This window comes from Staurois parvus, unplaced genomic scaffold (genome assembly GCF_062004578.1).
Source record: "Staurois parvus isolate SC_StPar_1 unplaced genomic scaffold, SC_StPar_1.0 ptg000217l, whole genome shotgun sequence".
Taxonomy (NCBI): domain Eukaryota; kingdom Metazoa; phylum Chordata; class Amphibia; order Anura; family Ranidae; genus Staurois; species Staurois parvus.
In genome coordinates this window covers 7,472,207-7,494,997 of record NW_028318013.1, presented here as the reverse complement: position 1 = coordinate 7,494,997, position 22,791 = coordinate 7,472,207, and the positions used below count along the sequence as shown (strand labels likewise).

General features: G+C 43.0%; 1 protein-coding gene across 1 annotated transcript in view; it reads left to right on the top strand.

Annotated features, from left to right (window-relative positions):
• The window catches only part of LOC149460925 (multidrug resistance-associated protein 1-like), a 251,799-nt gene that overhangs the window by 72,809 nt on the left and 156,199 nt on the right, over nucleotides 1–22,791 (top strand). The window contains exons 10-11 of the mRNA XM_089679077.1: nucleotides 19,262–19,439; nucleotides 22,041–22,202. Of these exons, the coding sequence (XP_089535203.1) occupies nucleotides 19,262–19,439; nucleotides 22,041–22,202 (340 nt within the window). The remainder of the gene's footprint in view (nucleotides 1–19,261; nucleotides 19,440–22,040; nucleotides 22,203–22,791) is intronic.

The window sequence follows — 22,791 nt, the reverse complement described above, 5'->3', positions numbered from 1 at the left end:
AAGGCTGTCCACAAGGTTTAGGAGTGTGTCTAAGGCGGGTGTCGGCAACCCGCGGCTCCAGAGCCGCATGCGGCTCTTTTTCATCTTTGCTGCGGCTCCGGAGCACACTGCCCACCAGGTGACAGGCAATAGGGTTTCAGTGGTCGGCAAGCCGCGGATCGCAAGCCACATGCGGCTCTTCTGTGTGCCGGGCGCCGGCTCCCCTCCCTCCTCTCGGGCGGCCGCCTCAAAAGTCAGGACTCTTTTAATCCGGCCCGCGGAGCGTGGAACATTAGCTGTCAGGATGTAGGCGGGGCAGCCAGGATGTAGGCGTGGCAGCGTGACGAACTCCTCTCACAGTCCGCCCTGAAGACCGGAACACAGCGCGGGAACACAGCGAGAGGAACGCGCGGAGCAAAGGTAAGTGAATTGAGACAATATGGGGAATTAATTACTATAGGGGGGATGAATTACTATGGGGGATGAATTATTATATGGAGGATTAATTACTATGGGGGATGAATTACTATGGAGGATGAATTACTATATGGGGGATGAATTACTATGGGGGATGAATTACTATATGGGGGATGAATTACTATGGAGGATGAATTACTATATGGAGGATGAATTACTATATGGGGGATGAATTACTATGGGGGATGAATTACTATGGAGGATGAATTACTATAGGGGGGGTGAATTACTATAGGGGGGATGAATTACTATGGGGGATGAATTACTATAGGGGGGATGAATTACTATATGGGGGATGAATTACTATGGGGGATGAATTACTATATGGGGGATGAAGCTAACTGCACGATCCTGTATATAGCATTAAGGTAAGAAACAATATATGCAGTGTCGGATTTGTTTTAAATGTTGCAATGGTTTTGCGGCTCCCAGTCTTTTTTTTCCCTTCGGAAACGGGTCCAAGTGGCTCTTTATGTCTTAAAAGTTGCAGACCCCTGGTCTAAGGGAATGTTTGACCATTCTTCCAGGTCAGGCACTGTTGTCTGACGAGAAGGCCTGGCTCACAGTCTCCACTCTAATTCATCCCAAAGGTGTTCTATCGAGTTGAGGTCAGGACTCTGTGCAGGCCAGTCAATTTCCTCCACCCCAAACTCACTCATCCATGTCTTTATGGACCTTGCTTTTTGCATTGGTGTGCAGTCATGTTGGAACAGGAAGGGGCCATCCCCAAATTGTTCCCAAAAGTTTGGAGCATGAAATTGTCCAAAATGCCTTAAGTGTTTCCTTCACTGGAACTAAAGGGCCAAGCCCAACCCCTAAAAAACAACCCCCCGCCATAATCCCCCTCCACCAAACTTTACACTTGGCACAATGCAGTCAGGCAAGTACCATTCTCCTAGCAACTGCCAAACCCAGACACATCCATCGGATTGCCAGACAGAGTAGTGTGCTCTAGAGTCCAGTGGTGGCGTGCTGTTCACCACTGCATCCGACGCTTTGCATTGCGCTTGGTGATGTAAGGTTTGGATGCAGCTGCTCAGCCATGGAAACCCATTCCATGAAGCTTTCTATGCACTGTTGTGCTAATCTGAAGGCCACAGGAAGTTTGGAGGTCTTTAGCTATTGACTCTGCAGACAGTTGGTGACTTCTACACACTGTGCACTTCAGCATGCGCTGACCCCGCTCTGTTATTTTACGTGGTCTACCACTTCGTGGCTGAGTTGCTTTTGTTCCCAGTTGCTTCCACTTTGTTATAATGCCAGTAACAGTTGACCGTGGATTATTTAGTAGCAAGGAAATTTCACGGATAGACTTATTGCACAGGAGGCAACCTATAACAGTACCATGCTTGAATTCACTGAACTCCTGAGAGCGACCTATTCTCTCATAAATGTTTGTAGAAGCAGTCTGTATGCCAAGGTGCTTGAGTTTATAGACCTGTGCAAATGGAGGTGATTGGAACACCTGAATCCAATGATTTGAAGGGATGTCCCAATACTTTTGGCAATATAGTGTATATCCTCATGGCTGCGGTATAAGGCTCTGCTTCCACTTTGGGTTTGGTTTGCTAGGGAACATGTATCAGGATCAACCCCCCTCTCAAGTCTTTACTCGAAATGTATCACCTCATCATCCTAGACGTAGAAGTTGATACCGAGTCTTATCTTGCATCCCTGAGGAGGCGGAAATCTCTTATACCTTGGTGGATTCTCTGCATCTGGATCCCTTGCTTTCAGGAGGCACTTTGCCTGGAAACATAGTCTGACTGCTGGCCACAGCAAACTTAGAAACATTATCCAGATGCCATGATATGTTCTCCTTTTATGAACTAGTCTGTGAGAGCAATCCTTGTTTTATGCTATGAAAATGTTTTTACATTTAATGCACTAGGTTTGTACCCAATGCTGTCTTTTTATTATACACAGTTTGGAAGTTCTGTTTGCCCTGAAATTCATACCGCTGGATCCTCTGGCAGCTCTGATTTAATTTCTTAATTTTCAAAAAAATGCAACTACAAAAAACTTACCGTGCCTCTTGCTAAATACCTCAGACTGTCTACTTTCCAGAAAAAGGGGTCGTTTAGTGGGGGGAGGGGGGTATTTTTACTGTCCTGGCATTTTAGAGCCTCATAAACTGAGATAGGCAGTCAGTACATCAGGATTAATCAATTTACAAGTATATACTGTATACCATAGTTTGTGGACTCTTGCACAGACTAAATATTATACACTTTTATTTTTACCAAAGAAATATAGCAACATACATTTGACCTATATTTCTTAAAAAAGAATATTTATTTGCAAAAGTTTATAACAGAAACTAAGAAAAACAGGGTTCTTTTTCAAACTTTTTGGTGTTTTTTTCACTTACAGTATATAGCGAAAAATAAAAACCCAGTGGTAATGAAATACCACCAAAAGAAAGCTCTTTCTGTCTCAAAGAAATTTTAAAAATATCATTTGGGTACAGTGTTGCCTGACTGAGTAATTGTCATTCAAACTTAAAATTGACAGCTTAAAATTGGCCTGGACAGGAAGGGGGTAAAAGTGTCCGGTATTGAAGTGATTAAGGACAGGCAAGCTTTTTTATGTAAGGACAAATGTTCTTTAAGTACAAGATTCTTTACTGTAAAGATTTTCTCTGCTGTGCAGCTAGAACATTTATTAATAAGTGTATTTGGATCTGTTTGGATCTGCCAGTCCTCAACCTCTTTTTGAGGACATTTTAATTCCTCTTTTTTCAACTCTTTGCTAGTTTGAGTCTTCATTTCATTCTCAGAATCTCTTCTATCCCAGAACTTTACCTTAGCTTCTTCCCCTGTGACAATATGCAATGTATGTAATAACTTACTTGGGACCCTTTAGCCAGTATAGGAGCTGTTAATAAATAGCATCTATTCAGGAGGTGTATTCCCTGTTGACTTCTCACTAACTTCCCAGTGCATGCAACTTACATAAGACATTCACCATTATTACACATTTGTTCTAAGTATGCTGAGAGATAAGGCACCAATTCATCCTTGTGCATGTCAGAAGGAGTAGCTCAGTTCTATAAACTAACTTATATGTATGTAGCTGGCCTCTGAGTGTACAGCTTGCAAACTCCCATACAAATATCCTCATAATGTATTGCAGACATTATAATCTTATTGTACAGGGACTGAACAACTGCATATGTCATCTTTTTGAGCTTGAGGTTGTGTGGAGTAAAAGTATTTGGTTATATAAAACATTCAAGGTTCAACATGACAGTTTATAGACAAATGATCTACATAACTGTAGAATGTGTAAGAAGAACGGCCTAACCGGTTTGTAAAGTTGTTGATCATTGATACCATGATTATTTATTATACTTATTATTGTATTGTGATATTTATTGATTATTGGGAGACACAGGAAGATATTTAGGGTTATGCAGCCACCTTCAGGGGACTGGATATTGGCAACCAATAGTTGTAAATAAACAGCAAAACCCTTCTGCTTCTAGCATGCCTCTGTCATTTGCTAGTGTCTTCAGGCATTGGACTTTCCTCAAATTTTTGGTTTTAGCAAGACTAATTTTTAATCTAGAATGATTTATTTGTAGCTGCAGAGCTTAAAAGTGCTCACTATTGCAGCTTTCTGGATTGGCTTGAACTCTACATTACAGAGAGGTTGTGACTGGTTTCCACGGGAAAGGCCTGTAATGTGACCTCAGGGCACTGGGCTGTGTGTAGGATACCTCCAGGCAACTGGTGCACTATGTATTTTAGCTGCAGAGTGCTGTACAGGCCCAGGCTGTCTTGCACCCATCTGGTGGAACCCTGTCCATAAAGATATGCTAGGGGCAAAGTTTGTCTGAAGGGTGACCTACTCCAGGACCTTTGGGCAAAAGGATTATCTGACAGCTGCTCATCCTGCTGGAACCTCTAGGCACATTCAGATCACCACTAGTGAGTGCAAGGGTTGTACCCTTGGAAGCCTGCTACCCTGACAGGTCTTGAATTTTTTCATGGGGTGCACCACCCCTGGTACTGAAACCTTTTTTAATGTTTGCCACAGCCATCCTGTAGGTGCTGCAACATCTTGGAACAGTTTGTCATTCATTCCACTCCTGGCTGCAATATTTTGTTGGTGCCTTGACACTTGTTGAATTCTATCGCACGCACAACGTTTGGGTCTGTGACACATTTAAGTGGTACCCCTGCCTATTGTAATTTCTGGTGGAGAATGCCCACCCTCTCCTTTTCTTCCTGAAGCTCTTTATGTGCTGCCAACTGCTCTGAAGACCTGAAACATCTCTTCTTGCAGCTGCCTTCAAGTGACCTGGTTATGGATGGCATTAAGCCTTCCTGCTCCAAAAGCAGTTTGTGAGTAGCCTGCAGGGCCTCACTAGCTTGGAGGAATGGCAGATCAATAGCACAAAGGAAGCTCCTCCGTAGGTCACACTACTACACTGGGTGGCCCAGGCTCCTTTGCCCTGCTAGAGTCCACTCCATCCTCTAAGTTACCACCATTGGGTGAGCTTCTGTCTGGTCCAGAGAGGAATTCACCTCTGCTATGTCGCAGTTCATGGATGAGGTCTTGGCTATGATTGTTGATTTCCTTCGCAGGGGCCACAAGCATTAGCAAACATCATCTACGCCAGGGTTTGTCTTGGATTTCCCTGTGCTGGAAGATGATTCTGCAGTCTATAAGAGAAGAGGAGGAGGACACCATTTCATAGAAACATAGAAAAGTGATAGAGGAAATAAGACCTTGTGGTCCGTCAAGTCTGTTCATTTTATTTATTTATGTATTTATTTTTTCTTTCTTTCTTTTAAATTTACACATTTTTTGTTAACTTTTCTGTCTAACTTTCTGACTATAAATCTGTTTGCCCCATGCCTGTTTGAATACTTACTGTTGGTTGACTGACTGACTACCTCTGCTGGAAGTCTATTCCAAGCATCAACTACTCTTTCAGTAAAATAATACTTTCTAAATATTAGTTTAGAACTTTCCTCCAGTTAGTTTGAGGTCATGTCCCTGTGTTTGCTGATTTTGGTTTTATATTGAAAATACTGCCCTTTTGAACCTTACTCACCCCCTTGATGTAATTAAAGGTTTCAATAATGTCTCTCCTTTCCCTGACAGAGAACCATTCCTCTGTAAATGCAGCAAGGTTCAAGTTGTCCCTAGACATAAGAGCTGCCAGCTCACAAAACTTGTTGCCTAAACTGCGAGCATTAATGCACATGTTGTGACAAACACTTCTATATACTGATTTCCCTCACTGGTAACATGGTGCAAGAGGAGTTTCAGTCTGCGGACATTATTTATTATACTGTATGTATGAAGCTGCTACATTCACGTATAACCAAATGCAAGCATATACAGATCTACATACTGTACCTCTAATGCAGAGCTTAACAGATGTATTAGTCTCCTAGTGAATTATAACAAAACTGTAACAGTGTAACAGCAATAAATCAAAATCCTAAACTGCAAAATAAGTATCAAAGTGTCTGTTTTTTCTTTTTCACAAACACAAATTCTTTACCCAAGCACACGTGAGCGCCTCCACTAGTAATTGGAATCTCACTCACCATCTCTTTAGCCTCTCTTTCTCAAGACAGGCAATGGTGCTTTTCTGCACAAATTTTGTTTTCGATGATGAAACGTGTTGGGGTGGAGTCTGGCAGCACACTGAGAACCCAGGTTGTATGTGGATACAGATTGATGAGTATTTCTCAGCCTAAAGCTGGGGATATATCTGGGACAGCGTTCGATTGAATGACAGGAAAGAGTTAAAATCACAGCTTTCTGCTGGTGTGCACTATTTGTATGTGAGTGTAATTCTAACCTTTTCTAAGTAAAAAAAAAAGTAATGCTTTATTATGCTATGGCCCCTTTCACATGAGGTGGACCCGTCAGCGGATCCGATTCCTCAGCGGGGGATCTCTCTGCTGATCCCTGCTGAGCAAGAGGATGACAGGTCCATGTCCACTCCATTGCTGCAGAGCGGACACAGACACAGCCTACTGTTCTCTATGGCTGTTTACACTTGCTGCTCCATAGAGGAAAATAAAGGTTCCGATCGGGTCTGCCTGAAAAACTGGCTGGTGGACCCGATCGGACATACCATTGGAAAGGGGTCTATGTGTGATTCTTCTCTAATTTCTGGTTACCTATTGCTGAGGTATTAATTGAGGAGTTGATCCAGGGAGCTGGCCAAGTGTGAGTCTGGGTTGCTGGAACTAAAATCGGCCAAACTAGGAGGGTTTTAACCTGGAAAAAGTGCTGTTGCCTGTCTTGAGAAAGAGAGGCTAAAAAGAGGGTGAGTAAGATTCCAGTTATGGGTAGAGGTGCTCATCATTCTAAAACTGGTGCACACAGAACCTAGTGTAGATGTGTATAGTAATCAATCAGATTTTTATCAGGTTTTATTGTCAAAGCTTATTTGAACAAGCTTAAGTTAGAAGCTGATTTGCCACTATGCACAGCTGCACCAGATTTTCTGTGCACAGGTTTTAGTAAATCCCCCGCTTTGTGTTTATGAAAAATAAAAAATTAACACTATGGAGACTTTTGTTCTAAGTTAAAGAAGGTTTGATACTTTTAGAATGTTGCAGTTTGGGATTTTGATTTATTATTGTATATATATATATATATATATATATATATATATATATATATATATATATATACATATACAGTACACACACACACACTATATTGGCAAAAGCATTGGGACGCATTGCATTTACACGCACATGAACTTTAATGGCATCCCACTCTTAGTCCGTAGGGTTCATTATTGAGTTGGTCCACCCTTTGTTCCTATAACAGCTTCAACTCTTCTGGGAAGGCTCTCCACAAGGTTTAGTAGTGTGTCTATGTGATTGTTTGACCATTCTTCCAGAAGAGCATTTGTGAGGTCAGGCACTGAGGTCGGACGAGAAGGCCTGGATCTCAGTCACTGCTCTAATTCATCCCAAAGGTGTTCTATTGGGTTGAGGTTAGGACTCCTTGCTTTATGCATTGGTGCGCAGTCATGTTGGAACAGGAAAGGGCCATGCCCAAACTTTTCCCACAAAGTTGGCAGCATGAAATTGTCCAAAATGTCTTGGTATGCTGACACCTTAAGAGTTCCCTTCTCAGGAACTAAGGGGCCAAGCACAATCCTTGAAGAACAACTCCACACCATAATCCCTCCTCCACCAAACTTTACACTTGGTACAATGCAGTCAGGCAAGTACCATTCTCCTAGCAATTGCCAAACCCAGACACATCCATTGGATTGCCAAACAGAGAAGCATGATTTATTATTCCAGAGAATACGTCTCCACTGCTCATGTCTCCACTGCTTTACACTACTGCATCCGACGCTTTGCATTGCACTTGGTGATGTAAGGCTTGGATGCAGCTGCTCGGCCATGGAAACCTATTCCATGAAGCTCTCTACTCACTGTTGTGCTAATCTGAAGGCCACAGGAAGTTTGGAGGTCTTTAGCTATTGACTCTGCAGACAGTTGGTGACTTCTGCGCACTGTGCACTTCATCATGCGCTGACCCTGCTCTGTCATTATATGTGGCCTACCACTTTGTGGCTGAGCTGCTGCTGTTCCCAGTTGCTTTCACTTTTGCTTGTTATAATACCACTAACATTTGACTAGGGAATATTTAGTAGCAAGGAAATTTCACGGATGGACTTATTGCACAGATGGCAACCTATCATGGTACCACGCTTGAATTCACTAAGCTCTTGAGAGCGACCCATTCTTTCACAAATGTTTATAAAAGCAGTCTGCATACCTAGGTGCTTGATTTTTTTTTTTACACCTATGGCCATGGAGGTGATTGGAACTATAACTTCTGAACTGTAGACATCATTTTGGTCTTAGTGGATGGACTTTGCATCTGTCAACCACACCATAAACATGGATTCCCGAAAAAGTCCCCAGCCAGTGACAGCTTTACCTGTACATTCAATTATGAAGTCAGGATTGGCCTAAACACAATAGGGTTTTAACCCTCTGAAGCTCGTTGCCCAAGAGTAGCCCATTAAGGAGGATTTCCTAAAACAGCGGTCTCTTCCAGTGGCAGATCCAGCTATTTCCTGTCTTAATGAAGCACTGACTGTCTCTGTCAAGGGTGTCCCAGGGTTTAAGTACCCTACAGACAAACCCTAGAAACCCTTTTTAAGGTTTTCTCCGCCTTACCACCTGCTATTGTGGCTGCATCCATTTATCCGAGCTTGTGTCTGGGCCACAGACATCACTGGTGCTCCAGGTTCTGTCTTCTTGGATCCAACCGTACTGCATGGATGGACTGCTGGATCTCATGCGGCTGATCTCTCAGAAGAGCCTGTTTGTGGGTTCTATGTGAAGGACCCTTTTGCTCCAGTGTTCCACACCCATTCTGCCACAAAGCTTTGACCCTCTAAGGCTCTTAAGTTCCAAGGTAAATCCTTTCAATGAGGGGAGGTTCCTACTTCTTGTAGTGGAGGGGGGCAATTACTGCCCTTTGCAGCCTTCTAGGCTCAGAACATTTTGGACTCATGGGTCCACAGTGTGGTGTCACAGAGTTATAGGATAGAGTTTCAGTTCTTTCCTCCTCCTCCTCGTTTTATGCCATCAATCCACCCATCTTCTGCACAAAATCAGCAGATTTCTCTTTCTAATGCCCTCATGAGTCAGGGCATTATTACCATGGTCTTGGAAGGGAAATGTTTTCAGGGTTTCTACTCCAACCTGTTCACTGCTTCAAAAGCCAATTGGGGCATTTGCCCCATTCTAGATTTAAAGGTCCTAGATCACTTCCCGCTGGTAGATAAACTGTGTTGAGCTTTTTAATTAACTGTTTACAGTCTGGGAAATTCCTGGCCTTGATAGACATAAAGGGTGCTTATCCACATGCCTCTTCATTTCTAGTGCACTTGTCAGGGTCCTGTCCACGGCAGAAGTTCTGGAAGATCTGGCATTTCTGCCAGTACCCTGCATGGCCGCAGAAGAACACATTAGCCTCAGTTTGGTGCCAGGCGGCCTTTATAAGGAGGCTCATCACTTCCTCAAGTTGCTGGATGATCTCTAGCTCCCCGTGCATTGTTCCTGTTTCCTGTGTTATTGTGATTTCCTGATACTGACTCGGCTTGCTCTTGGACCTGTCTACTCTGCTTAACCCCTGATCTGACCTCGGCTTGGCTGACGGATACTCTCTCTCTTACTCCTCTGTGTATGACCTCGGCTATCCCATCTGACTATGTTTGTTCTGATTTCCACCTGGTACCTGACCTTGGCTTGAACCGGCTATCCAGTAAATCTCTAAATCCCGGTAGGGCTTGCATACCTCACACAGGCGCCACCTGTCTGCAGACCTATCTCTGTACATCAGCAGTGCTTCTGGGTGGACCACCAACCAGCACTCCTACAGGCGACCTGTGCCACTTTGGGCCTGACTCCTGCTGTCCCACTCTCAGGGGAGTCTGGAACTTAGCTGAAAGGGAAGCCCTCTCTCCATTGGCCTCCATCACCAGGTGTTTTAGCACCATTGCTTCCTGCATTTCGCTGTGGATACTCAACACTACCAGTTTGTGGCCCTTCCTTTTTGACTGTCCACTGCGCCTCAGGTCTTCACCAAGCTTGCCCTGCTTCACTCATTATGAATGCCCACTGTGGAAAACTTGGACAACCTCCTCCTTCTCCAGGACCTGTCAGCTAATGCAAAGGCATTGATTTCATTGGCCCCTTCTGCACTGGACCCCTTCAAAGAAGTACTCAGTGAAACACATACTATTATTCCTCCAGTAGGGTCTGGATCAGCACCTGGCTCTGATCACTATGAAGGGCAGGTTTTGGCACAGGAGTTTCTCTTTTAGAGTCCACTGGCTTCAGACTTTTTGATGATGACTGTTATTCAAATTAGCATTTACTCAGTTCCTTTTGTTCATTCTCTGCTTTCACCATGGGATCTTAACCTGGTTCTGTTAGCCCCTCAGAGACCTCTCTTTGAACTTATCAAAGAGCACCCCTTAAAAAAAAATGTATAAACCCTTCTGCGCTGATGAATATGATATGATTTAATATGATAAATTGTGAGAAAATTATGTTGCAGAACTGTGAACCAAATAACATATTCTTCTACCAATAACCAGCAGCTATAAATCTATATAAAAGTGATAAAATAATATTTACAGGGCTGATTTAATAAAATAAATTATTCTTCAGTGTAAAAATTCATGCACAAATCATCCAATAAATATTGTGATCAAATAAAAGTCCTCCAAAAGATACCTGAAAATAATTTTAACCAATATTAATTTCAAACAAAATAAGTTCAAACAAACCAATCCAACTGTGTACTTGATATACCAGTGTATGAGACAGAAATGTCATGGTTATTATCTGATCGAGAAACATATAAGGTTTTAAGTAAAGATCCTACTGTGGCTTTTAAGAGTACAAAGAAAATGTTTTTGTTGAAAAAAAAAGGCTAAATGTTTAATTCCTGTATCAGTGCAGAAAACAGTAAGTAATTTAATAGCTACCTAAAATACATAAGAATTTGGAGAATCCACCAGGCAGGCCAATTGTTAATGGTATAGGACAGCAATGGGCAAACTACGGCCCGCGGGCCGTATACGGCCCGGCGGACCTTTTAATCCGGCCCGCGGATGTGGCTGTCAGGATGTGTGTAGGCGGGGCAGCGTGACGAACGTGAGGGGAGGGGAGCTAGGCTCCTCTCACAGTCCGCCCTGAAGACTGGAACGGCGCGGGAACACGGCGAGAGGAACGCGCGGAGCAAAGGTAAGTGAATTGACACAGGGGGGACTTGGGGACTTAATATGGGGGATGAATTAATATGGGGAATGAATTACTATAGGGGGGATGAATTACTATAGGGGGGATGAATTACTATAGGGGGGATGAATTACTATATGGGGGATGAATTACTATGGGGGATGAAGTACTATGGGGGATGAATTACTATATGGGGGATTAATTACTATGCTTACTATGGGGGAATATTACTATACTTACTATGGATGACACATACACATCATTCATCTACTCTTGGTCCGGCCCCCGGGTCCAATATATGAACCCATTGCGGCCCTCAAGTCAAAAAGTTTGCCCACCCCTGGTACAGGATCTGTGCCTGCTAAAGTCGGTAAATAGACATTAGCGATTTGTTTTGTTACAGATCTAAATTCAGACAAAATTTTCATTATTCAAAGATGTGGATGCATCTGAATCTTCGAATAGAACAGTCACAAACTTCAACTGCTTCAAAATAAGTTATAACGAAACAGTGAAACTCATTAGTTTCATTCGGATGTTTGAAGCATCCAAAATAAAAAATCTGAATTGATTCGTTAATAGCTGGTTGTTAAGAAGTGGACAGACTGCCAGCTATAGTGTCTCTTAACAACCATGACTCATCTACGGGATTCCCCTCTGACAGCAGAATGTAAACAACACAAGTGATAGTGAAAAAAAAATTAAAAAAAAAAAAACCAGCATGGGGGTCCCCCCCAATCCGTTCCAGGCACATATAACATTTGGTACACTTTATTATTATTTAAGTTTAATATATGAGCGGTGTACTTTTTTGTTTACTTTGCAAGGTTTATACAGTCCCCTTTTGTCTCAGCTGCTTGTAGCTTTGAGTGCTCACTTGTTTTTGTTGGGTTTTTAACAATAGAAGGTCCGGTTTGTTATTGCATAATGATTCATGACCTCCTTATGATTTGAAAAAGTATGGAGTTTGAATGTAAATTGTTGGAAGAATTGAATTCTAATGATAAGGATATTAGGTCATCATATCAGTATAGCAAGGAAAGTGGTAATATTTTAGATTTGAAACTATGGAGCTCAGATGCAGGGTTGAAGTCTGTGGTATATTTTTTTTTTTTTGCTCCACTTTCTCTGTCAGCACCCAAACATCCTAAGGTGTCTTTATACTGTCTGGATATCGTGCAGGCTGTTCGTGTTCATCTCACATCTACTGCCTCACTTCCCCAACTGACACTTTTCCCTTATTCCTGTAAAGGATATACTGTCTCTCATTCCACCATTTCCAGTTGGATTAGGCAGCTTATTTCTCAAGCCTATCACCTTAAGGACAAGACCCTCTCTTTTTCCTATCAAGGGACGCTCCACCAGGTTTCTTGGGTTTTCCAACAGTTGTTTGGTTCACAATGCTATCACCTAGTCTTCTGTTCACATAATCTCCAGGGTTTACCAGGTGGATTTCCTAGTCTTTTCTGATGCCTGTTTTCGCTGCAAGACTCTTTGGGCAGTCCTGTGAGCTCTTCTGAGCCTGTGTTGTTTACCTTGACAGTTATTGTGGACCTGTTAGTAGTTGTTTGCTGTGTTTTCTACGCCTCATTTAGACTACTTTGGGACATTCCTACACCTCTGAATATCTATCACGTTCCTGGTGATGGAGGCCAATGAAGAGAGGGCTTCCCTTGAGGCTAAGTTCCAGACTCCCCTGAGAGTGGGACAGCGGGAGTCAGGCCCAAAGTTGCACAGGTCGCCTGTAGGAGTGCTGGTTGGTGGTTTACTCAGAAGCACAGCTGGTGCTCAGAGATAGATCTGAAGACAGGAGGCGCCTGTGCGTGGTATGCAAGCCCTTCCGGGATTTGGATGTTTACTGGGTAGTCGGTTCAAGCCAAGGTCAGGAACCAGGTGGGAATCAGAGCGGACGTAGTCAGAGGGATAGCAGAGGTCATTCACAGAGGAGTGAGAAAGAGAGAGTATCCATAAGGCAAGCCGAGGTCAGATCAGGTGTAAATCAGAGTAGACAGGTCCAGGAGCAAGCTGAGTCGGTAACAGGAAATCGCAAGTCAGAATCACAGGAAACAGGAACCAGGAACAGAGCACGGGGAGCTAGAGATCATCTAGCAACTAGAAGAAGTGATGAGCCTCCTTATAAAGGCTGTCTGGCATCAGACTGAGGCTGATGTGTACTTCTGCGGCCATGTAGAGTACTGGCAGAAATGCCAGATCTTCCAGAACCTCTGCCGTGGACAGGACCCTGGCAATATCCTACTGTGTTCCTTAATGAATGATTAAGAGAAAAGGTACTTTTTTTACTTAAAGGTAAAATCTTTTTCTTACAGTTCATTAGGGGACATAGGTTTCACCCCTCTGCTCTTGTGATCCTCTCCTTTTTTTGCTTGCTACAAAACTTAGGCTTGCTAGGAGCATGAGGGGTTATACTGTTTTATTACAACCTTTTTGATTGGATGCCAATGTTCAATGTTCTGAAGCTAGTTGCTTAACCCAAAGCTTCTGAATATCCTCCTGTGTCCACAATGCCAAGAAAAGGATTATAGATGTAAGTCAAAAGTCACTTTTATTGTTTTAAGTATCAAAATGCATATGAGCTCAGATGAAACTTATTGGGGTTAGAGTGCAACATGGTTTTGTAAAATGTCATGCATATGGTGCTAAGCATATCTGAATAACAGGGGCAGCACCAGGGGGGTGCTTGGGTGTGCTTTAGCACTCAATCCTCCGGATACAAGGAGTGACAAATAAATAAAAAAGTGCACAAACCCCTATATTACTATACCAACAATTAAAAATGATTATATCTAATCACCTCTTTATATATGTGAAGCATATTGTTCAACAAGAAACCAATGTGAAAATCCACCTTGGAAATTCTCTGGGAGATGTGCACTTGTAGACAAAATGTGCGTTGAGCTGGGTCAGTGGCCTGTGAGGTAATTACGCCTGCCAGTGTACAATGGTGCGGCATTGGATGCTTTATGTACCCTGTGATTTTTGTGAGTATAATGTATACTGTATATAATGAATGGCAAAGGTTTTAGCAATACTGCTGTATGGTCTCTTATTGTTCTCTTCCTACTATCCCTGAGGAAAACCTGGGCATGCCTGTGGATTGCTTGGACGTAATTGGAAAGTGGTAGTGGTAGTGGACTGTTGGAGTGATCTTGCACGTGTTCAAGTGCTTTTGATCTATTTTGCTTAGAGATCCTAGTAATCCACACACCATTTTAAGTGGATTGTCCATTTTGGACCATAAGTGGACAATGGGAGTGGACTTTTTATGTCTATTCATTTTTTATCTTTTATTTCTATGTAAAATTGTTTATGAATTTTTGGTCATACTGTGTAGTTTTTTTCATTTTCAAGGTGGAATCTTACATTGGTTTCATGTTAAACGATATGCTTTCACATATACTGTATAATTAGGTGATGAGATATCATAAGGTCTCATGCACACTGGATGTTTTTACAGCTGCTCCTAGGGGCATCAGGCATTTTTTTTCTGCCTCTAAACTCACTTGCATTTTGGCATATGTGTACATGCACACATAGGCTTTTAGCAGCATTTAGTGGCAGGAGAGTTTAGAGCAGCCTTTTTCAGCCAGGGTGCCCAGACACCCTGAGGTGTCTTGACGTCTCTTTATGGGCGCATTAGCAAAATGCCTAAAAATTGCTCAAAAATTGTGTACAAGCCAGAGGTGGATCAAGCCTGCCTTTGAGTTACATAATGCCATGGGTTTTCATTGTTCACTATTACGGCCTTCTAGTCGCCGGCATCCCAACAACAAATGACATCATCAGTTGATAAGGAGGGTGCTGGTCATCTGCACAGCACCCTTGTTTGCCCCTCCTCTGCCCCTCTCCATCAGCACTGGGGTCACATTAGCTGAATAATGGAGAAAAACTGAGGGAGAAGAGAAACATTAGAATACTAGTCAGTACCAGTGTGCAAAAGTGTATTTGATTTGGAGGAAGAAATTACCTCTAACATTATGTGTCCTACGTGTGGATGTTGACGCTTATGTAAAACTATTAGAATAGTTTTTTACATTGTAGAATAAGGTGCCTCAAGACTGTCAATAATTTTAGAGGGTACCTTGAGATTGTCCATAATTTTAAAGGGTGACTTGACTGAAAAAGGGTTGAGAAACACTGGTCTAGAGGTAGGAAAAAAAAACACTAAAAATGCATCTAGGAACAGCAGAATTTGGGCAGAAAAAATGCTTGATGCTTCTAAAAGCTGCTAAAAGTGCCTAAACACTTATTTATTATGGCCAATGAAATGAATTAAAGCCCAAGAGCTTGATGCCTGTAAAAGCTCCTAAAAGTCTGTAAAAGCTTTAGAAACTTTTACAAGCATCAGGCATATTTTTCTGCAAAAACGGTGCTGGCTTCTAGGAGAGTTCAATTAACTTCCTGGGTGCATGAGGCCTAATTTTTAATTGTTGGTATAGTAATATAGGAGCGTAGCACTACATACATACTGTCCAGGTCTTCCACAAAAGCATTGCCCTGCAGCCAGGCACATAGGCTCATTCACATGTTTCTTCAATGACCAGTCTAGGAAAGTTGTTTTTGTTGTTTTTTTATTGTTGCAGAACTTGGATAGAGTTGAGGGAATAAGGTGAGGTACTCCAAAAACAAGAAATATGTACATTTGAGGACTTAGGTATTCTTTTGGATAAGCTATGATGAAGTCTGTGCTTGAAACAAACAGTAGACTTTAAGACTGCAGTAGTAGTAGTAGCAAACTAGAGCAGAATCCTTGAAGTAGGAGATTAAGAGGACAGAGCTCTTCGGAACACCAGCCAGTGTCCCCTTTAGATAGACTAGCAGCTGACTCCCTAGCAGCAAAGGGGTTAAAGCAGCACACAGTACTGTACCTCTGTACTCACAAGGCCCAAGAATGGCTGAATGCCTTCCTCCATGATGCCAGATCAGATCTTCAGTAGATGGCCCCTCAGTCTGCTTTAGCAGAACCTGGGTCTCAGCATTCAGGCCCTCAGGACATGCCCACTCCAGGCTGGACCAGTCATATAAAGAAAAAGACCCAGTGCCCAGTGTTCTCACTCAATATATACAGTTAACCAGCATGCCATCAAAGCCTCTTTCTCTGGGATAGGCCAGGGCTGTATCAATATTTATGCTGCCATCTGCATAACTCTACACCTATGATCTAGAAGCTTCTCAAACTTACTGGATGTAGAGGGAGCTATCAGCCTGGTAGCAGCTGATCACACTGCAACAGACCTAACCAGCAGAACACAGGATAACTGATTACAGTGTGCAAGTTATGCTTTTACCTAACAACAATTACATCCACACTGACTACACTGTGAAAAATAAATTTTCCTATTAAAGCACAAACTAAATCTATCTTTCTAACCCTGGCACCTATATAGGAGGGTGTTACAGGGGTTTTGCACCTTTTTTATTTAAATAATAAAGAGGGACATGCAAGCCACCAATATAAGGGTTGTAGTGGCCCAATGCGCACCTCCTGTGTCACAACCACAAATACATGCAGTTAAAGATTGCGACATGGCTCCTTTTACTTAAATGGGTTGGCTGCTGGGACTCAGGGTTGCCAGTATTGTCATCATTGGCAGACTGATATGAGAAGAGTGATTGCTCTGGGTGCAAAGGGACAGAGTACCTGACTGTGTGGCCTGTTTTCAGTGTGTGACTTAGTCTTTAGATGGCTTCTTTGTGGCTGTTACTATACTTAACTACCCCACTGACTTGAGGTTATTGCTTACTCTGACACCTTGTTAGGGTTTTTATTGGTGGCCCTCAGATATACTGGGAGTTGTCAATATTGGCCCCGACACTTGCTGGGGGCTCTCATTGCTAGGCCCAGTGGAACTTATTTTATTTCCACAATCTCTTCAGTGTACCTCCAGGCCCTATTTTGTATATACAAAGGGGGAAATGGCATACTACAAGCTATAGACCAGGAAGAAACACTCCCTTTTAGTCTTGTCTATTTTGAACACACCCATTTTTTGGCCACACACAGTAGGCAGTGGGCTACACAAGTCCCATCAGCTTCAGCACTCACACTTCCTACACAGCGTCCCCAAATCATTTTGTCTGGATTTGCCACTGCTAAATAGCTCCTGCTTTTATTCTTAAAGCCCATCTGTGGCCAAGTCATGGAAAAATAAACATTTCCATCATGTTTTTATGGCTGTCTATGACCCCATTGAAGTGGTGTTACTTATTTTCCTGTCCTTCTAAAAGCCTGTGACAGCAGATTAAGAAGTGAGTGGAGCAGATGTCACTGGGACAAGAAGACAGACAATAAAAATTCTCTAACAGCGATTCTGACTTCCCCATTTTCCTAATAAAAGAGGGTTTTGTTGCAGTCAGTGTCTCCTCTGGAGAAATTTCCTATCAATCCATGTAAAGGAAGTAAGGGGAAATCTCCTCAGTTGGGACAAAGACACACCACAAAAAAAAAACCTGGCAGGTGTTCTGTGCTTTCTGCACTCTGTCTAGGATTAAAAAAAGAGGATTTTTGTTACTCACTGTAAAATTTCTTTCTCCTTTCTCTCTCTCTGATTGATGGACACAGCATCTCTTCTTAATCTTAACCAAGCAGGGTTTTATAATGCCACCTACAATAGTGGAACACTAGACAGAAAAGAACTTCCCATCTCCTATGGTCAGTCCTTCTGGTAACCCCCCCCTCTCTGATATAACAAGCACGTTAGTCACAAATCGGTGTCAGAAGTACACATTCCAAAAGAGGGGTGGATGCTGTGTCTGTCAATTAACTCAGAGAAAAGGATTTTACGATGAGTAAAAAAAAATCCAGTTTTCTCTTATGTTCATTGATGAACACAGACTCCCTTCTTATTCTTGACCAAACAGGGACATCCCAAAGCAGTGCCACATCAAGGGGTGGGCAAACAAAAAACAACTGAATCATCGAGGCAACATGTCAACCACCTACAACAACCCCAAAAGGCCGAAAAAGAAACCTTCCACAGCAACTAGCAAAACTTGTGGCCAAATCAAGCATCCAAGGATAAAAACCTAAGGCACAGACACCTGGTGTTGGAACACCCAAGAGACACTAAGTGCCCTGGTGGAGTGCGCCGAAATGGGGAAAGAGAATCTTGGTCCTAATGGTGTACTCCTAAACAATTGTTTGCTGAATACAATGAGACATAGTAGCAAGGAACACTGCCAGGCCTGTCCTGGATTACCTTGGAGACCGAAAAAGAAAATCCAGCCTCCGAAAGGTGGTCGCAGCAGACAGGTACACATGAACCGCTGACCAAAGCGCAAAGCAACCCTCAGAGGAAGTTAAAACCATAGACACATGCATGACACGTCCTCAGGTGAAAATACCACATCATCTTCAATGGAAAGGAATGGTCTAGAAGGAGAACCACCTTATTCATGTGCAAGACCAGATAGGTAAATTTACAGGATAAGGTCACCACCTGAATACTCCAGTGCTGCTGCTGTACATCTAGTGCCACCTTGGTGGATGAGTCAGGCCACTGCTGTTGCATCTTCCAATTGGCCCCTGACTGGGAGCCCCAGTACTCTAGAGACAGCCTGACCACTTGTCACGATCGACCAGCCTAGGCTAATCTGGCCGTCCAGGGCAGCAGGATTTTGTCCCCTTTCAACAGGACTTACAGGTGTCATTCCATCAAGTTCCCTTGGTAATGGTTTTATGAATATTCTCATGGCCTGTAACTTTTCTCCACTTTCAGTCCATAACATACTTCCCTACTCCTCAGCTAACGTTTTCACTTTTATTGCCATGTATCTGTGTGTGTAATAAAAACATGTATCAGAGATGTACTCAACTGTGTTGCTGCAAGTGCATCAATATATGTACAGTCACCTTAAGCATTTCTGCAGAACAGTAATTGGTAGGAGTCTATAATGGAAGTTGCACTTAAGCTCATCTCCCCAGCTCTGCAATAGAATGTCTATCTTGCAACAGACTGAATATGTTTTAGCGCATGATATAGTGTAATTTGTAAAACATTGGTCACTTTGTCCTTACTCTTGCCTAGGTTGCTTCTGGAGCGGTTGAAGAATCCCCTGTCCCCAAATTGGCAAAGGTTTTTGATTGCCGTCCTCCTACTCATTTGTCCTTGTGGTCAGTCCCTATGCCTTCACCAGCATGACTACATTTGCTATGTCACTGGGATGAGACTCAGAGCAGCAATAGTGGGTAGTGTCTATAATAAGGTATGTTCTACTTATATTTTCTCCTAGAATGATACGTCTTTGTTCATATTTTGAAGGAAACAAATAATTGATTGTCGACTTAAGATTTCAAACCTTTTGGGAAATTGAACAGAAATGTAAATTTTCTTGATATATATATATATATATATATATATATATCTCCTATATAGCAGGGGTCTCCAAACCGGATGTGGCCCTTTGCTTGCTTTATCCTGCCCTTGGGCCTCTCCACTGATACGAGGCACTATACCTTCCACTGACACCAAAGACAGGGCAATATTCCCCCCTCTGACACCAACAGTGGGGCACTATTCCTCCCACTGATATCAATGATGGGGCACTATTCCTCCCACTGACACCAATGATTGGGGCACTATTCCACCCACTGTCACCAATGATGGGGCACTATTTCTACCACTGACACCAACAATGGGACACTATTCCTCCCACTGACACCAATGATTGGGCACCATTCCTCCCACTGACACCAACAATGGGGCACCATTCCTCCCACTGACACCAATTATGGGGCACCATTCCTCCCAATGACACCAATGATGGAACACTATTCCTTCCACTGACACCAATTATGTACATTTTTTACCTCCATTTAGTAAACCAAGCCCGTGGCATTTGCTTTACTTGCTTTTATCCAGCCCTTGGGGCACTTCTCTGATACGAGGCAGTATCCCTGCTACTGACACCAAACACAGGGCACTATTCCTCCCACTGATACCAACAATTGGGCACTATTCCTCCCACTGACACTAATGACGGGACACTATTCTTCCCACTGACACCAATGATTGGGCACTATTCCTCCCACTGACACCAACAATGGGGCACTATTTCTCCCACTGACACCAATGATGGGGCACTATTCCTCCCCATTTAGTAAACCAAGCCCACATCATTTCAAAAGTTTGGAGACCCCTGCTATATAGTACAGGACACAGGCAGATTCTGAAACTGGTGATAGGCAGGTACCTTTAAATGGTTGGACACTGACAAAAAAGCTGTGAGGACCACAATATAACCTCTCCCACTACCAGCAATCCTCAGTTCTTTGCTTGTGTCTTTAGGTATTGGAGGTACTCTATCTACATAGTGTACTGTGAGTGTTACTTGCACTTAATGAACATTTTATATCAATTTACCTCCCCACACTGTGGCTACAGCAGCATTTTGTGCAGTTTTCTGGATCAGGATCCCATGGCGACGGCTTTGGGAACTTTACCCAGGCCCTGCCTGGTCTATCAGGTTGCTCTGGGCACTAAATCCTGCTTTAGGCTTCTGTCTTGGCGCAGCAGATTGGGTTAACCGCAGGATGTTATACAGTTCCAGGGCAGAGGCGATCCACATGGTGTGACCCTGATCCCAGTACACTTTCTCAAAGTGGGCGAAGTTAGGGGAATAAGGGTTCAAATCCTTATTCTTTCCTTTGGATCTGCTCATTGGGATTTGTGAGTATCAAGGCCTGGTGCCTCCTTGTTCCCAGATAGACATCCTCCCCCTTCCTCACTTAGGACCTTGTCAGCTCACCTTCCTCCCCTGGTCTCCTTCCTCCCCTGCACTGCACACCAAGAGCTTTCTGACCAGGTGTCTTAGGCAGCCTGAGCTTAAAACTACTGCTCAGGCATCACTGTGGATACCTCTGGGCAGTCCTACCACCTTCTCTGCAATCCTGAAAGGTGTAAGTGCTATGCTCATACACAGACACACCTACAGCCAATTTGCCTGCTTCACTATATACTGAAACATTTGCAAGATGTTCCTGAGGTACTGTAGTACAATAATTAGGGGACAGGATGCTCTGGCAGAGTATGAACAGATGGAGCATGAGAGGATACAGGGGAGGATTCCTCATAACCCCTCCTCACACTCAATTTACAGAGTAGGAAAGGGTCAGGGATATTGAAAAAGGGCCATGTTGTTGTACTGGCTATCAATGGGGCTGGATGGGTTTGGGGAATCTGCCCCTGTAAGTCCTCCCTCTGATTCTCCTCCCTCCTCAGATATTTCTATTGCACAGTCTAGTGTATCTCAGTGCTCCTCCATAGTAAGGAGGGTTTTTTGGCATCCATGTTTGACTTTATAATGTATGCCAGATTTTGGGCCTTATTCAGTCCTCGAAACATTGGGGTCTTAAGCAACCCCCCCCCCTTCCTTTCTCTTAACTGGAGCTTTCCCCCTTCTGCTTTATTGTCATCAAAACTTGATTGATGTGGTAAGGACTTGCCTGATGTTTGAACTGTTTGAGGTCATTAAATGTAAGGTTAACTCTATGGGTTCTCTTAACATGCGCAAATCTTATATATTTATATATATATATATTGTATCTGAGCATCCTGAAAAAGTGTATTCTCCTCATAAGAGCTTTGCTAAAATAAAGAATTTTCAAACTAAAATCCCATTATCTTGATGTGCCTGTATATTTATGGTTTGCACTACTACATTATGTGGTATAGTATGTGGTTTAACTCGTCGCATGGTGACTGATTAAAATATTACTCATTACCCTGTTCTCCCCTGCTCTTAATTATTCTGATTTAAATGTGCTACTGATACTCTTCTTTATAATATACTGCTTTATTCTGTCAGGTGTTAGTCATTTCCAGATCTGGAAGGAAAGATTCTTCTGCTGGGGAGATTGTAAATCTGATCTCCACTGATATTCAAAAATTAATGGACTTGGCAGCATGTTTCAACTATATCTGGTCTGCACCTTTAACAATCATCGTGGCCATGTATTTCCTATGGCAGGTACAGTATTTTAACTAAAATGTTTACTACTTAAATTATACAAATGGCTGAGGATTGTAGTAAAGACCCTGATGTACCTCAGTAGCTATAGGTATAGAACTACAAAAGACATAAAAAAAATGTTACAATAATAAAAAGTACAATAGGATATAACAATTAAAGATCCATAAACGAACCTAAAAACAGAGAAGCCATATAGGGAGCGATATACTAAGGCTCGTACACTCAGAATCTGGTGCACCTGTGCATAGCAGCCAGTCAGCTTCTAACCTCAGCTTGTTTAATTAAAGAGGAGTTCCATCCAAAAGGGGAAGTTCTGCTTTAAAGACTGGTCTGCCGCTCTCCATTAAGGATTGGCATCTTTGGGGAGCGGGTACCCAAAATTGACAGGTACCTGCTCCCACTTCCGCTGCGATCACCTAGGTGATCGGAAGCGGAAATTGTCCTCCTACCCTCCCTCCCCGTAGTCTTCTGGGAAACGTGACAGGTCCCAAAAAACTAAGGGGCCATTCACGAAGTGCAACGCTACTTGCGCATGTGCAGTGGGCACCCGGCTGTGAAATCACAAGCTGTCACAGCCGGGAGCCCA